Source organism: Molothrus ater, chromosome 8, assembly GCF_012460135.2.
Source record: "Molothrus ater isolate BHLD 08-10-18 breed brown headed cowbird chromosome 8, BPBGC_Mater_1.1, whole genome shotgun sequence".
Taxonomy (NCBI): Eukaryota; Metazoa; Chordata; class Aves; order Passeriformes; family Icteridae; genus Molothrus; species Molothrus ater.
In genome coordinates, this window is record NC_050485.2 from 27,991,967 (window position 1) to 28,009,976 (window position 18,010).

General features: G+C 41.3%; 1 protein-coding gene across 2 annotated transcripts in view; it reads right to left on the bottom strand.

The window, feature by feature from the left end:
• Positions 1-694: 694 nt before the first annotated feature.
• ABLIM1 (actin binding LIM protein 1) overlaps positions 695-18,010 on the bottom strand; it is a 190,098-nt gene continuing 172,782 nt past the window's right edge. The window contains exons 17-25 of one of the 2 annotated variants that reach the window (XM_054515522.1): positions 16,578-16,718; positions 14,784-14,875; positions 14,552-14,648; positions 13,165-13,238; positions 12,798-12,858; positions 12,089-12,096; positions 10,750-10,824; positions 7,948-8,028; positions 695-6,741 (exon numbers count right to left, since the gene is read on the bottom strand). In XM_054515522.1, coding sequence (XP_054371497.1) covers positions 6,628-6,741; positions 7,948-8,028; positions 10,750-10,824; positions 12,089-12,096; positions 12,798-12,858; positions 13,165-13,238; positions 14,552-14,648; positions 14,784-14,875; positions 16,578-16,718 — 743 coding nt within the window. In that variant the 3' untranslated portion in view covers positions 695-6,627. Of the gene's footprint in view, positions 6,742-7,947; positions 8,029-9,113; positions 12,097-12,797; positions 12,859-13,164; positions 13,239-14,551; positions 14,649-14,783; positions 14,876-16,577; positions 16,725-18,010 lie in introns of those variants that run through there. The other variant, XM_054515521.1, reaches the window with a different exon arrangement.

Sequence of the window (18,010 nt, forward strand, 5' to 3'; positions counted from 1 at the left end):
AGGAGCCTCAGAGGGCTGAGAGAGAAGATGGAGAACCTGGTATCAGCAGGGCACAGATCCTGGTGTTGCAGGGGCTTTCTGGAGGCTCAGGGACTGTGCAGGGTTTGTGCTGCACCCATCCTTGGAGGGGCTGTGTGCTCAATTCTGCCGCCACCCTGCTCTGCCGGACCCCAGGAGCTCAGCACAGGATGGGTGTGATAAACACCCAATTCCCTTGGGTGGCACCAGCCCCCACCTTCCACACCCACACCAGGCTAGGCAGGCTTAAACTCTAGATGATTAAGCCAACACATTATATAAAACATTTTCAAGATGGGGAATAACATTTTAGCTGAATTTGCAAACATCAAGAAAGGAAACAATTTAGCCTTTGAAGCTGACACAACAACACCGTCTGTTTCACCTTGCTGGTATCTCAGGTCATTTTAAATATCAATTGACAACAAAAATAACACTTCTATGTGGTTTACATGAATCTATTTTCTATCTTTCTATTTCTAGTGGCTTAGTTACAAGAAGCCTTGTGACAATTTTCAAACCTTTTACTTTCTCCTGTCTTGCCTTTATCATTCATATCTCACCTCTCTGAGAGCTCTCCTTGAGAGCATTTCCTAATTTTGTAAGAGAACTTTCTTATAACTCTGCAAAATGAAAAAGAAAAACCAAAATAAATGAGGCAACATGAATCCAGAAATTAAGAATAAAGCTCCAAACTTTATTCATTGACTTGAGTACAACAGTGATGCAGATTACAGTGGCACAGGAGTGCAATATGTGCTGTTTGCAGTATGACAGTGGAAACACTAATTGTACAGAACAGCAACCCAGCTCAACTTCTCATTATGCATACAAGCAGACTTACTGTACAGACAAGACATTGATTCACTTTTACAGAGACTCAGAAAAAGAGACAGATGAATGGAAAACACAGGGACACCTCCCCAAAACGCTGGTTTGTAACATGTGGAGGGAGGAGAAAAGAAAAATAAAATAATAAAAAAATCCTATTGCCAAAATCTACCAATTTAAAGGAAAGTGTACCTTTAAAAAATTAGTTTCAGTTTCCAAAGCTTAAAAAAAGTCCCCAGCTGTAAGGCCCCCTTACAGGAAGAGTTGTCCATGATGACCAAGCCTCAGTGCTTGGACAGGGCTGCTCTGGGAGTGACACTGAGCTCCTGGCTGGGCACGGAGGCTTCCCTGGCCCCAGGGGTGCAGTGCCAGTGGGTTTGCATCTGGGGGCAAGTGCATTCTGAAGGTGTTCAGTGACAACAGCCCAGGCAAGCGTCCAGTGGGAGCTGTCAAAGCATCCTAAGGGAGCCAGAGACTCAGCCTGGTAAGGCACCACTGGGATTCCCAGAGCTGCATTTCCATGCCCAGGGGCAGGGTCCTGGGAGCCTCAGCTCTGCCAGTCCTGGGAGCAACACCTGTGCTCACTGTGGTGATCCTGACACAACAGCTTTGCCTTCAGTCATCTCTCTTTCACCTCAAAAGAAGGACCACAGTGCACATGGAAGTATTACCTCTTCACAAAGGCGAGCATTTCTGAGCAACTCATTAGCAGAAATCTATTTTCCTGTTAGAAGCCCTTTGGGCAACAAATAATTTATTTTGCATACAGGCAAACAACATTAATGGCCAATTACATTCCCACTTCCTGCACTGATGCTTACATTAAAATTAATAACACTTCTGCCAAATGTGGGCATCACACAGCTCCTGCCAGCAGAGTTGTCTGACTGAAAACTCAGTATCTTTGCATTGTGATGGATTTTTTTTGTTGTTGTTTCTTATTTTATTAAGCACAAAAAAGGTGTGTGGGAGAAATCACAAGGCAAAACTCACCAGCCAGAGCAATGCTGCAGCCCACAGTGATAGGAGTGTTCTACACTAAGGGAAAAAGGTGCATTGTGCTACTGTCACAGTGCTCAGGAGCTCTCTCCAGCTCTTCATTTTGCAGCAATGGGGTAAAAATGTACCACATATTGTCAAGACCAGCCCTTGCTAAGCATCTACCCTGAAGTCTATGCTGGACTCCAGTGGGTGTGTTGACAGGGCCACAAAGTTTGACAGGGCACAAACCAGACTGTGACCTGGGGAGAACTGAATGGGGAAGGGGGCAGTGGAGACAAGCCCTAAGCATCCCTCTGGCATGGGAAGATGAGTGGCATTTTGGACAGATTAGTTTAATTCTTGTTTCCGGCAAGTGTTTTATTGCATTGTCATTACCACTGACTGGTGTTCCTCAGTGCTGTAGGTAACATTCAGGATGTGGACATCCTCCTTCACAAACACATTCCAGAGGAAAGCAATGAATCATGGAGTGAGAGAAAGGGTGGTTTTCATTTGTCTGCCCTACAAGCCAAATATGCCAGCATCTCCTCCTAAGTCAGGAGGAGCCAAGATAAATCATTCCCTGAGGAGTTTAGGGGATGTTCATATTTTTACCATTTGAGACCTAATGTTCTGTTGTTTGTTCTAATAGCTTCATACCATTAATTTCAGTGTGGGTGCTCACATGCTGTGAACTCCAAACTTTACTTCCCCACAGTCTGAAACAGGTACTACAGGCTCATGCCAGTGTTCTCCTCTAATCCTGCCAAGCATCACCCTGGCAGGCCCTGCAGAAATCAAGATTATGCCAACCCTCCTCCTTCCCAGACCTTAACCCTTCTCTGTCCATTGACATCACCCTGCCAGGAGACATGGGCATTGTGGAAAGGGATTCACTTCAAAAGGTGTCTAACTTCAGTGTACCTAACTCTGACAGAAGAGGTGCTGCTGAACTCTCTTGAACAGCAGGACATCTGAGCTACAGGGCTGAGAAAGCATTTCCCAACTGCAACAGGAAAAGGGCACAAGCATTCAGGGCCTGGCCCACAGATTTAGGGCTGTAGGACTTTGTGAGGAGAGGTGACACCTGACTTGACAGAAGTAAAAGCACTACTGGAGCCACAGAGATGTCTTAGCCCACACAAAGCTACTGAATCCTCCCAGCCTGACCTTCCACAGCACACCACAACCCAACTGAATGAGCTGCAAATGGGGAGGGTGTGTGCCACAAGTGCACCTGTGCTCAAGGATCTGCACCTGTACATAATCCCATGTGGACTTAACCCCAGGTGCACACGTGGGGTTATTCTGCAATGTTTGACTGGGCCTTGCTCTTACATCACTCCTAAAGCAGAAAAGGAGAAAAAAGAAGAAGACAAAAGCAACTAGTTTTTAGTCCTCTTGGTAATGACATTGTGTTGACAGCATTGATGGGATGGGACTTTATCAGAAGCTCAAATGCTTTGCAGGAGATAGAAGAACAAAAGCATGTGTTAAGGCATATTCACAGAATCACAGAATGATTTGGGTTGGAAGGGACCTTTAAAAATCATCTAGTCCAACTCCTGACATGTCCCAAGGGAATATCAAAGAGAGGAATTACTAAGAACTGCTACTCAATGGATACCAGGAGAATGATTAATTGCTTACAGAGAAATTTCTCCCTGGGGCTACATTTTGTTTTCATTAGGTGGGAAGACCAGATGAAAGAACAGAAAATATTGCAGTGACAATCACAAAGAGCCCACTGCAGAAATCCTCCCTCCCCCATGGGTGGCTGCAGCGTGGGTTTTGTGGACAGATGATCTCTTGGGTGTGTCTACATGTAGGTGGTTGAGAATTAACTGCAGGCATGAAACTGAAGCTCAGAAAACCCTTCATGTTCTCAGTCAAGAGTAAAGCAGTAGTAAGTCTAGTGCAGAGGGCTGTGAATTGACTGACTGCTCCACACCAGTGAGATGGGAGCCAGCAGTGGCCCAAAAATCCAGGCAGAGATGAGTTGTTTCTGCAACATCTACACTGGCTACTCTTCATTCCTTCCCAAGCTTAAGCTGCAGTTTTAAATTCTCAGTTGATGAGGCAGATCCAAATTACCATGCCATTCTTCACAGGCTAAGAGGTTAAGTTCTTTTTGTTTTTTCCTTTTTTTTTTCTTTTTTTTTTTTTTTTTTTTTTTTTTTTTTTTTTTGCATAGGAGGGAGAGGTAAGAAAACAACCTGGCTTAGTCATTTCTGAAATGACTGGGTAGTGTGTTCATATGTGCTGTGAGAAGTTCAGTAGTAACCTAGAGATGGAGACAGAAAAATGCAGACTGGCAGCTCACATCCTTGAGAGAACAACTCCTCAGGTCTAGAAGGGGTATGGTCAGGGTGACTTGAACTAAAAGACCTGTAATGCCTCATAGTTCGAGTGTCTGTAGGATGTGGGATGACAAAATGTGGAGAATTTAAATAATTTAAATGCATTTAAACTCAAATGTTTGTCTCAAGGTTAAGACACACCTTGCAGGTGACCAAACACTGAATTTCTGAGACCCCAGCATTCACAAAGTCTGTAAGTGTAAAACACTGCTGTCCTTTCACTGTATGGATTTGCTTTCAGCAGTCACTCAAAGATGCATTTTGAGCCCCTGGCACTCCCATTTACTTCTCAGAGCTCCTCTAAAAACCTTTCAGATCTGTGTTCTGAAAAATGAGGTGAAATATGTTACCCTGATCCCTGCTGCAAGCTCGGTGCCACTCAGAGAGCTCACTCACAAGTGTGTGTGTCACAGTGTCCCCAGGGAATTCTGCTCCCTGGGGATGGTGGCAGACCCTTGGTGGCACTGTCCCACAGCCCCACATTCCCTCAGGGACATGGAGCAGGTGCTGAGCCCTGGTCTCTGTCTCTCCCCTACTGAATCTTTATCTCAGATTTTATCAAAGGAACCACAGTGATCTGTCACAACAGGACTTCCTAACCAGCAAAGATGAGGCAGGGTTTGGGCTGTCCTGCACAGCTCATGGTGAAATGTCATTTGGTGATACAGAGAACTCAACACAGTGATACTGAATCTCAGAACTATATGGGACTGTTTCCTCTTCCTGACTTCCAGATTTTAACACCAATGTCTCATAGAACAGAAAATACAAAGGTTCTGATGTCTCCAGTGCCTGAAGTTTCTGCATTAAAAAGGAAACCTTGATAGTCTTTGACAGACACAGAACCTAAATGACCCTCTCCTGTCAGGAGATGAGCTCATTAGTGCAGTTATGCATTGGCAGTAAAGCACCAAGGAAGAGAAAAAGCAGCCACACTGCATCCATTCATTTACTTTGGTGCTCGTGTCCTCCTCTGCATAGGACTTGCCCAGAAGCAGTTAAGGTATATACAGGCAGTTTTTCAAGCTGCAGCATATTGGAAGAAGACTGAAAGCAATAAGGAGTTCAATGCAGCTCAGAAACTGTCTTGCATGATTACTCTGTCTTCAAAAACCAAGTCAGGCACAAAGGGAAATAAAAATAACCAAGGCTGGAGCTTTGATGCTTCAAGACAGGAAAAAAAAAAAAAAGTCTGTGCCCTCTTTTCCAAGCACAAGTGAAAACCTACATTAACTAAAATGAGTGCTTGGCCCCATGCACTGTGCCATATTGACAACAGCTACTGCAGTTTAATCAAAAAGCCTCTATTGGCAGAGCTTGGCACCTCGATGGTACCTTTCAATTCATAAACATTTCCTCCCTAAGAGGGATGAATTTGCATGTTAGCTTGCAGAGAACCATTCTCCCTGCCGTTGTAAAATCCTACAACTCCACTGCAGCCTGAGGAGCTGCACTAGTAATTACTAGCAGGGAGTTAGTCCTGAAATCTCTGGATGCAAACCAGGGCACACTTAAAATAGCATTTTTTCACTCTGCCACTCCCACCCCCATGCACCCACCTCCTGGAGTAAATTACAAGAAAACTGACTCTTCTCCATCATTCCCATTACTGAAGTGATCTTAAATTATTCAAAGGACTGGTTAAGCTCCAGCCTTATTAATTCAAGCAGAAAGTGTGGAAGAGGGAAGACTGACAACACACACACAGCAATTCACTTCTTATATCCTAGCAAATATTTACAAGGAGTCCATTTCCCAGAAATCCAAGTGGTGTGTCCTGCAGGTGAGCAGAGTGCCCACCACCACAGGTTGTGTTACACGAAGAAGACACCATGTCAAAAGAGTGCCAAGTAAGAAACTGTTGGGTGAAAGACTTGATGTGACCATATGGGATAAGTTACAAGGGGCTTCTCCTTCACTACAGACCTACCTATGTCCCTCTCCATATATACACACATATACACACACAGAGATAGATGGAGAGATATAAATACATGTGTGCACACAGGCAAACACGCATACATATATATATATATATATTTATATATGTATATATTCTCTTCCAGTTCTTGGAGTGGTTACAACTACTTTAGTCTACAAGGCATCCTAAGGGCACTTCCTGGCTCTAGCAATAAAGTCCATCGTATTGTGGAGAGAAGTAAAGGGAATATCATTGAGGGAGAAGAACAGAACAATTTTCTATCTTGTACAATATCAGGTAACAGGTTGACACCTCTGAAAACTATCATTGCTGTTTCTGAGCCCAGATATTTTCTCCCTGAATTCCAGGAGGGCAATTGTTGATCTTGTTCAACTTGCAGAGGTGCCACTATGTTGATTTTCCCTTTTTGGTGGATAAGTAGTTGCTTCCAAACAGTTTGGACTGTGTGATACAATATTCTATGCATCATTTGTGGTGGGTTTGTTTAAAGGGAGATTAAAAGAGTTTTGCTTTTTTCTTCATGTCGTTGCGTCTCCAGAGAGGTAACTTGTCAAACTCCTGTATCGTCATGCCAAATATTTCTTGAAAAACTTCAGGTGCTAAGTGACGCTTCAAAAAATAAAAAACAGGAGGGAATAAAAAAAGGAGAAAAGGCAATGGTCAGTCAAAGCCAAAGAGTCACAACAGGAGGTTGGAGCACCTCAGGAATTTTATGTCGCTGCATAAGAGCCACTGCTGGAAAAATAATGCTTTGGCCATACACATATCCAAGTCTTCATGAACTTGGGTGCCCAAGGAATAAATCAGGGAGTATTTCATTTGCTGAATAAGCAAGAGACAGAGAAATTGTTGGTCTGAAGCCATCCAACAGGCAGTGACAGACCAGAGAACAGGACCAGCTCCTGCACACCCCTGTCCCAGGCTTTAGCAAGTCAGCTCTGCTTTTGGAAATCCCAACAGACATTGGGTTTTTAGTACTGCTCTGCAGAGGGTGCAGCTTGATGTGCTCCAAGTTCTGAGAAGGAAGATGTCTGGCCAGGCTAACTGTTCAGCACACTTCTCTGCTGCTAATGAAACACTTTTTGGTGCTGTCCTGTGCACAGATCACTTCTTGTTCAGCCACTTTACAGTGCACTGGATGGGGAAAGTGTCTCCCTGTAGCACTGATCTAACACAGCACTGAATTCTAATAATAAAAATGGGAATAAACCCAAATTGTTACCCAAATTACCCAGATTCTTGTGGCTCCTTCCTTTCATCTCCATAGAAGATTAAGGACTTAAGCATCCCCAGCATTCCACTGGGCTGCTTAAGTCTTCCTAAGCCACAAAGCTGTAAACTATATTTATTTGTTGGCAGAGATTTAAATCCCTGCATTTTTGGATATCAGCCAGTCTTCTAACTAAGTCACAGGACTCATGATGAGTTAGAGGAACTTAGACTTTTGGTCCTCAAGGATGGCTGACACTGACTCTTAGCTAAGAGAGGGTCCAAGAACAAACTGTTGCTCCATTCCAGTCTGGATCTTATGAAACTTGTGCAATTTTGGGCTTTTAGCAAATCCACAAGTATATAATGAAAGGCCTGAAAACAGAAGGGGATTGTGAGAAGCTCAGTCTATGAGCAGGGAGACAGAGATGTGGGGGATTGTTTCAGGAGATGCACCTGCTTCCTCCCAGTGTCTGATCCCTCTTTCCCTGATTAGTGCTGAGAAATCTTCCCACATTTCTCAGGACCCACATTTCAGTGTTTCAGCTTTCACAAACAACAAACAACTTTAGCAGGAAAGAGCATTTAGGAACTTGCTTCTCTTACCTCCAGCCTGGTTCTGTCTACATCTTTTAGTATTTTATTTCGCCCTCTGTTGGTCACCATGAGTATTTCATATGGAAAAATCTGTTAACAACGTATAAAAAGGGGGAAAAGAGATATTTATACTTATAGTCTAAAGCAGACAGAACAAAACGTGTGTCATTTTCATAAACACACAAATATTTGTTTTCTTTTGCAAATCAAATATCAGTTTGGTGGTTTGTTTTTTTTTTTTTTTTTTCTTATCCTTTTTTTCCTAAAGTTGTATGGAAAACAAGCTGATCTGAACAAATCTAGAACTTGTTTAGCATTGAACTACCTCATATTGTAAAGCCAAAATTTTTATGCTGTATATAATACATCAGCTGGCTTTGGTCAGGCCGAGTTCTTTCTAGGCAATGTATTTCCTTATCCATCAACATATAAATTTATTCAAGTTATTGCATTTGTCACTCATTGGTCTAACTCTAATGGTTGCCAGAGTGTGGACAGCCCCAAGGACTGACAGTGGGTGGGTTTTAAAAACATGGAAGTGCATAAAAACAGCATCATCTCTGAATAAGCAGAATATCAATTAGTGGGGGCCACTGCATTCAGTAGAATTTATCACATGGTTTTCCTTGCCTTTTTAGTTAGTTAAAGAATTCAAACAACTAATAGCAACAGCACTGCCTGGAAAGGATTTCAGAAAATATTAAAATCAGTTTCTGGAATCATCCCTGGCAAATAAAACTCAGTTCTATTTTTTTTTTCCCTTGGATAGACACTTCCATGCCTGGAATGACTTAGAGAGCTCATGTTCTGTCTGCCAGAGCATCTCTAGAGCCCTTCCCACTGCATTTCTCTGTAGGAAAGCAGCATTCCCAGACCCCTCATCCAACCCCTACTCGAGTCAATGAAGTTTTTCTGGAAACTTCAGTGGCAACTGGCTCAGCCTTTACTGTCATTTATGAGTCTTAGTTGCCCACTGGGAATATGAGTTAGACCACCAACACTCTCCTGGAGAGAGCTGAGCTATTATTAAATGCTATTAATTACATTATTTCAACATCTGAAGAAGTTTGACTCAATCAACTTTTGTGCAGTACTCAGCAATTAAGTTCATTCCATTTTTAACAATTATCCCAATGAACTTTTCAAAAACATAATAAATAACATAAATTCAGGCATCAATGAACACACCACTGATTTTATTGTAAGTAATAATAATTTAAATAATGTGTGCTTACATACCAATTGTGAGATATGATTCTTACGAGATTCTGACATTGTCACAATTGTACAATTAGGTCTATACTTGGAGTTACATTTTTTATGTTTGGTACTGGAAATGGCTACTATAAACAGCATTATAGGAAACTAAAATGTAACTTTTCATATTTAAACAGGCAGAGTTTAAGTCAAGATCTATGGTCATAAATACATTTTATGTTTAAATATTCACAACAAGGCATGTCTCAGTCTGGGCTGGCAAGATGCACAAATTCTGTCCTTTCTGGAGAACCATTCGGTAATATCTGGTTGTTCTTAGGATTATTAATCTTTACTTTTCATATGTTTCATGCTGACTCTGAATTGGCTTCTTTTATTTTGGCAGGTGTAAGTTAGTATTGGACAACTGACATGAATAAACACAGTGCCAATTCACACATCCTGAGTATTTGGCATCACCTTTATAAATAGCAACAGGAAGTGATCTATTATCTCAGGCAATTTCCCATAATTTTTTAAATTAAAATAACCATTAATAAATAATCATTAAATTTAGTCATTAATAATACTGACAGAATTTGTCACCCAAAATAGCATCCCAAATCACTGGGTACATCAACAGCAGTGATGACTGTAAGAATTTCTATTGCACTAAAAGAGAAATTATTTGGAATAAAAAGCATTATCTTAGGAGTCCCCACAGTCTTATTTATATAATATATAAAACCACTTGTAACTGCACAGTGCACTGGGGTCTCAGCTTATACAGCCAGGGTTATTGCCTTGTACAGTTGGCCTGGAGGTGACTCGGAAGCACAAGAAGTAATCTGGTTTGCAAAGTGAGCTCCTCACTTAACTGCAGAAATTCTGATCCTTGTAACTTTGGCAAAATCATGATTTCATGGAAGGTTCACCAGCAATAAAGTGATAAGATTTAAAACACAGCCCAGGTTGAATTCCCTCAATATAATATATTCATTTTTAACTCAGGCATCTCTAGACATAGCTGTAAAAGCATTTTAATTTGTGTCTCAAATTATAGTCAGCAGACACTGTCTCTTTTTTCCAATAAATCTCCTGAAGAGTTTCTCATATAGGGAATTCAACACTGTGGACAGGTCTCAGGTTAGCAGTGCTGAGAGCTGAGGAACAGATCCAGACAGACATGTAGGTATCTTACTTCCACTCAAAGATTTCCCATAATCTTTGAAATTAAGACAGCCTCAACTGTGTGTTGTGAGCCACAATATTCTGCAGCACTTTTCCAAATGGACAGATCTGAGTTTGGCCTGGTGCTTTGGCTGGTGAAAGCCTGGCAGAGAACCAGCTATATGGAGCACCTTCCACATCTGTCACTGTGTCCCTAGAAAAGCTTCCTTACCCCAGGGATCACACAGGCCTGCCCTCAGCCTGCCTGAGCACTAACCCTGCAGAACACAGTCCAGAACAAAGGGATGGGTTTGGCACATAAGGACCAGGGGCTGAGGCGAGGTAAAAGAAAACAAGGGAACTAAGACATTTCCCATATTTTATCTGCATTTCACAGTAAAACCTTCAAAGTCTTGAAGGAAAGTGAGTAACATCTGCACTTGCCTTTGGCTCCAACATGTTAGGCATAGATACTCCTCTGTCCATTCTCATTCCAGGGACATGACCATCCGGGAGGGACTGCATCAGATACAGGCACACAGCAGACACAGAGGTTACACACACAGAGGGTAAAGGCACTCAAGAAGTGGTGAAGACAAAGGTGAATTTGCCCTGAGACTTCCTTTAAGTCTTAATTCTTGGTCTTATTATTTCAATCATTGCCATGGCTGCTGTTCACTACTCCAGTGAGGTGGGCAGGGGGATCCTTCAGTCCCCTCAGCACCACAGCTCCTGTCCCTGCTCAGGCTGGTGACAGCCCCACTGAGCTGACCTGCACCACGTTCCAGGGGACCTGGGAACCCCAAGAGAGTGGTGATCCCTCTCCCACCCCAGTGACTAGGTGAAATTCTTCTCTAGTTCTTCCCTAGCAGTAATTCAGATCCCACCCAACTGCACAGAAAGCACTCTTACACCTCTGGGCTTTCCTACTTGTAATTTACTGTATCAGCTGAGGGATTTCCTTCTTTTTTTTTGTCTCTACAATGGGTATTTTTTACTATGAACACAAACAGGGATGGGGTAAAAAGGTGCTGTTTTGACACAGGTACTAAATCTAAGGAAATAACATTTGGAGCACAATACACGGACAGCTCTGCTCCCCTCCCATAATCTTATTCTCTTTCCAATCATCATGATTTTGATATGCCATTAACAAAATTATCCAAGTAATTAAACAATTTCTTAAATTGCCATTTCATATTGTGATTGTGCTGAGGAGCCAGGCAGACTCAAACCATTCTGAAAAAAACCTTGCAGGCAGTAATTGAAGTAAAAAGGTTTGTATTTGCAAGCACACTCCTTTCTGGCTCATCTGGGATGGCAGCACTGTAGAAAACTACTGATCAGCCATCTTGTCTGGAGAGCAAATCCCAGGGTAAAACTGAGGAGTTCAAAGCTCCTGGTATGAGAGAAAATTCCCTCTGGAAGAGACTTTCTACGTGTCTCTGGGGTCAGTACTAGAGAGGCTGGAAATAAATCCACCCTCACATGTCCAGAGAAGGCTTTTACAGATAACTCATACAGGAACAGAGTGGATTTTACAGAGCAAGTCACAGAACAGGTGTGAGCTGTCTCAGCTCAGCTCTGGGGAGGTGACAAGGAGGAATCCGAGGCTGTGCCTGTTTTTTGTTGATAAGGATCTACATTGGTGATTATGCTTAAACATGCAGGAAAATCAAAGCTATTGTCTTAAGAAACCCTTCCCTGTAGCAGAAATTCAGAGTTGAACAAGGAGCTGCTTTAGGTTCTGCTGTCAGTTGATTGATGAAAACCCGTACTCTACCTGGAAATCTGAAAAGCAAAAGAGAAATCTCATCAGCTTTAGAGTGTGGAAAGACAGGAATCAGTCACAATCTACCAGAGAAGCCTTCTCTGTTTTTTGTTATATCTGATTTTTCCGAAATCCCATCTGATTCTCTGAAGCCAGCAACATTTCTAATTTTGGACTTTGTAGAGCTGAACACTCCAAGTATTGCAGTTCTTTTCATTAACTCTCCAAGTTTTGTAACTTTCATGAATAATATTGTCAATTTTTTTTTGGCACTGACTGGTACCACATCCAGCTCAAAGTCATAAAGAAGATCATGAGCAGCAAGGGGGATTAGAGGGCATTATCTCCCTTTCTTCACTGTGGGACATTGTTCCAGACTGCACAGTTGATGGTGATTTTCAGAGAAAAAAAACCACAAAATTCACAGAACTCAGTTCATATTCCTGATAATGCACACATTATTTGCCTTCCATTTGATCCAATGCTAAAGTATGAACAAGGATCAGCTCCACATAACAGATTTAGCAAAATAAACCCAACATTTTTAACAGGTATTTGAAGTACTTTGAGTTAATTGAGTTTGCCAGAGAAAATTAAAATGTACTGAGCAAATACAAAGTAATCACATCCACAGCCTTCATATAAAACAGCAGAAATGATCAAACAACCTCACATTTTTACATTTATTACTAATAGACTGTGAAAGGCTCCTCATCCTTACCTCTAACAGCACCACTCACATCCCCATAACTGTTGTACTGACCAAAATCTGTGGAGACCGGCTGTAACAGGAAAAGAGGGACAGAACATAAATTCACACTTCAAGACTTTACAAGAAGGTTGGTACATGGGGACAAAGAAGTTGCTTTATTTTTTTTATTTCCCCCTCAATTTTCCAACATTTCTTCCTTTGCTTTCTTGCCTTTTTAACAAAGTAGTTTGTGGGAGGGGAAAATAGGTTTGGTCTGACTTCAAGTGATTTTATAAGGAACATTTATCAAACTGAAAATCCAATACAATTGATATGGAAATAAATACCACGGATAATTAAAGCCACCTTTCACATGTCAAAATCACCATCTTCTTACCCTGTGAAGTCCATTTTTTCCATACCCAGGGAGAGAAGAGGTTTTGGAGGCTGAAGCATGTGCTGTTGAATGAGGAAGGGAAAATATTTTACTGGAAAAATCCCACGGAAACTAAAAAACTAGAGCACTTGAGGAATCACTAAAACTAGCATTTGAGGAATCACCTAGTACAAAATACACAGTTAAAAGAGCCAAGCATACACACAACTGAGACACATTGACTTTAAGAAACTCAGTCCCAAACTCAACACAAACTTCCACACATTCTGTAAGTTACAAACAGCTTTATCATGCCATGGTGGCAGGCCATTAATAAGGGACACTAATTTTCCCAGGCTCAAAATCAAGGCGGTCCCCCCTGGATTGAAAATAATGCTCATGGATCACCCACGGCATCTGCTTTGGCATCTCCCGATTCCAAAACTGAACTGACGATGGCACTGATTATCCCTGCAAAGAGGGATGGACATATCTCAAATAAAGGAGTTCTCCAACCTGTGCTAAGGTTAATAAAAAAATCATAAGCTTTGAGTTGAGCAGGTTGCCTCTGGCCCCATAAAAATTAAAGACAGTGAGTGAGAGCCACAGGAATCCTCTCCAAGGCCATCAAGGCAACACTCTTATAAAACAGGGAACACAAGGAAATCTTAGTTTGCTTGGCAACTGCTCCAGTGGATGACTCCAGAGAGACTCATCTTGTCTCTTCTTGGCTCAAAGTATTACAATGTCTTTTGTGTTACAATGGCTGGTGAATAAAGAGATTGAAATAAAACCCCCAAACCCTTCTCTGGAGATGTGAGAAGGCCACAGCCATACATCAAAATGTGCAACAAGGCAAAGAACCTAAGTCACTAATCTAAGTTAGCTTTTGTGCTTTTGCTTTGGAACAAAATACACCCAATTAAAATGTCAGCCCAGGTCAAAACACTGGCTGTGTTTGGAATATGCAGTCCCCACTGGCCAATATTGCTGAATATCTTTCCCTGGCAGAAGAGAATAAACAGGGATAGGAACCACCAGTGTAAGCAAAATGCTGTAACTTAATAACCCATCCTATTAGCATGTGTGTGATGTCACAGTCACCGAACACTTCTCCCTACTCCATATCTATATTAAAGCAGCTCTCTCCTCAAAATTGCCTGAAAATTCCTCAGCCTCATATTTCTTCTAATTAAAAAAACAAGCACGACATTTCTCCCCTCACAAAACAAGGTGATGAATCGGGCCACTCTTTCAGGGCAGATCACCACAGAAACACGTATCAAGCAGCTTTCCCAGCTGTCTCTCTTCTGGGACAATACTTGATATGTGTATTTTACTTGGTGTGTGCATTCTGTGTTGTTTATACCCATTGTTCATGATTAGCTTTATTGCCTCCATGAATTACCTGGAGAATCGTAACGACTGGCAGAAAGGGCTGACCTACCGCGACTCTCCTTTTCCATCTCTTCCTTCAATATTAACTGCCCCAGACCAGAGTTGAGCTACAAATGGCAATTAAAAAAAACATATCAATAAAATAAAGCTGGCCAAGACAGTGGTAGGATTTGCTTACAGAAAGCAAAGGGACACTTTTTGGATGGTGCTCAGAAACAGCATGAGGACAAGCTTATAACCACCTTCATGAGCTGCTCCTCCTGCAGCTGCCGGCGTCTCTGCAGCTCCTCATCATCTTCCTCCCTTCCACTTGATCTGCGTCTCATGTCAGCTCCTGCTTCCACAAAACCACAGCACAGAGAGAGCTTTGTGCATCAGTTCAACTGCAGCTCCAAGATTTCAATGCTAGTTCAGAACTGGTCAGTTTGATTTGCTGAATAAACAAAGCAGTATTTCCTCGCAAAGTCAAAAGACTTTTTCAAAATTCCTTCTTAATAAAACTCACTTGGGTAGCCTGCCCAGTGGTTATCAGTCTTGTTATAAACTAAACAAGAACTTAAACTATGCACAAGTTCCAAGCCAAGCAATGGTCCTGGATACAAAAGTCATGACTGACCCTAATAGAGAAAGCAGCTCACATTGCTGGTTCTGGAAACATGGGTTTAATAACAGCAGCAACTGATCACAGCTGAAAACCTAAAGTCTGGTTTACATTTACTCTTTTATCTAGACTCAGAGAAGCAAATCTAAATTAACATTTCAAATGGAAAATGAAACTACATTAGTCTCCTAAATGAACACTAGTATTTGAAATAAACAAGGCACTGGTTTTAGTCTAAAATGAAGTAAATTAATTTGATTCATTGGATAGAGCTAAAATAAATTAAGGCACAGGTGTTCTACATTTTAATTCCTTAGTTTTTATTGAACAATTTTTATTTTCTTGAATATTCTTAAGAAATAATCCAGTCTGGATGCCAGGACAATCCTATGAATACATAGGATGTGCTTATTGCTGCAAGCATTTAGACAGCAGTTCCATTTATTTTCTGCACAGGGCTTTTATCTGATACAGTTATTTACCAACCCTGTGCTAGACAAACTCAGTGTTTAAAGTATGTAGACATTTCAAGTATGTAGATGACAGAGCTTCAAGTATGTTGTTGTTATTCCTGTGACTCAGGGACTCTGCATGTTTGTCAAGGTGCAATCCCAACTAAAGGACGCTTTCAAAAAGCTGCTGCTGCATGTGCAGCCCCCTTAAATTGGTCTCTGAGCTCTCCCACCCTGTGTCTTCCCTCTAAAAACTCCTGTGAAGATCCCACTGTTAAGAAAGCCATACATTCCCTCACAGAGACCTGAATCAAGCAACACCTCAGTGCTTCAGACATAACTTCAGGAATGAATCTAGGCTAGATGGCTTATTTTATGCTACAGGGGTCAATAAAAACCCAACAGAGGGAAAAAATACAAAGAAAAAAATTTAAATTGATGATGCATATGGATTAAAGAAAAGAAAATAAGATATATGTAGTGCTACAACACAAAAGAAAAATATAAAATATAAAGTCTGTAGAAACAGTAACTCTGAAAATCAGGAATTATTTAGTCTGTTAATTGTTCCAATTCAGTTATTGCTTCTTGCCATGAAATAAGTCATGTGGTTGGAAACAATCATGTTTTCTGTGGAACTTTTGCTATTAGCTTAGGCTTAAAAGATTAAATGGAATAGCTGAGAGAAGTTAGGATTGTGTGACACACCACACTTTTTAAGTTACTCCACTAGAGTTCAAAAAATTTGCTTGTGGGTTAATATCAGTGTGATCAATCCCAGAGTCCTTTAGCAAAGCCTCTTCTACTCAGTGCAATTCAACATTTTCAGACTCAGACACTCAGTGGTCTCACCAGAACTACACTTTGTGGTGAGCATCAGGTGGACACCACCTTTCCTCCACCTTTTTGCAGCTGCACTGTCCGTGTGCCCGGGTCAGCAGTACCTTTGGAGCTGCAGAAATGAATGGTTTGTGTTTCCATACCTATGGCAGCCAGGGAGGGAGGGCCTGGCCAGTGGTCAGTCTCAATCTTTGGTATCTCGTTGGGTGCTGGTGCATGAGCTGCTGGGAACTTGGAGGACTTGATGATATCCTCGGAGGACTTGCTCTGTGCTGCCAAGGCAGCTGCATCTAGATGGCAATCAGGGAACTTAGGCTATGTAATCATCTGGAGCAGCACAAAGTCAGCCTTATTTTGGCAAAATGTTATACTTTACAAGACGTTAGTTTTCAAAAGCAAACTTTTTCATGTTTTGCTTTTCCAACTGCAGTTTGAAGCAAGCAATGCCTATTGCTTGCCAATAGATTGGAATCAAAGCTTCCTCTCCTCCCACAGCCCCACCCCAAAGATAACCCCAAATCAGCTTTGGATTTTACTAGTGTTTCACGGTGTAAGAATGATTATGCAAGAGTGAGAAAATGCAGCCTAGCAGTATTTGCCAATATCTCCTAAGGAGGGCTGATTATTTATGAAGATGAACTCAGATTTATGTACTAGTAAGTTTTCCCTCTACGGGAAGCAAACTAATAGATCAGAGTAACAGTACAAATCCTAACACTACTGATGCTAATTATTTCATCTGTGAAAAGCTGCAAAACAAAGAAGAAAAGAAACCTGAAACAAATATGTTTAACTAGGAGGAATTTTTTTGTGCTGCATACCCTTGCTTAGAGCATGCAGTAGTAGTAAAAGCAGATAGGAACTTATTAATAAATACTAAATTCCATTAAGATCAACTTGGCAGGGCAAGGCACTTGCAAAGCAATGAACCTCACCAACAAAACAGCTTGGTAGTGGGGCTTCCACTTTAATTCTATTTTAAGCCAAAGCCTTGTAAAAGCATGTGAGGATGTGCATTATGGCTTTCTCTTCTTGACATTAAAAAATAAATAAAAAACCAAAACATCTAATAGGAATCACTCTACATTAAACCCAACCTTAACTAACTCTGAGCTGGAAAATGTGTTAGCTCAAATCACCTTTGCTTATATGAGGCTATTGTATCAGTAGCAACAGTTCCAGAATTTTCTTTCCTTTTTTTTTTAACAGAAAGATATTTTTTAACAAAGGGATGTACTGTGTTGCTCATCCAACACCTTCCAGGTAGTTAAACAACATCAGTGTTAGGTATCATTGGGAATTCTGAGCAGTTGATGATTGGAAAACTCTAAGCATAACTGCAGGCATGAGGGAGCTGGTCAGAGTTTACAAAAGCATGACTTCAAACAGTACTTACGTATTAGAATTGGTGATGTCAGTGGTTAAACATTCACATGTTAATGGGAGGTGAGGAGATACATTAAAACCATAAAAATAAATAGAAACAATGTTAAGACTTTTTTTTCAAAATGAGCATACGGTTTGAAACTTAAGAAGAAAGAGGGGAAGACCCTGATGTGATAGCAGAGCAGTGTAA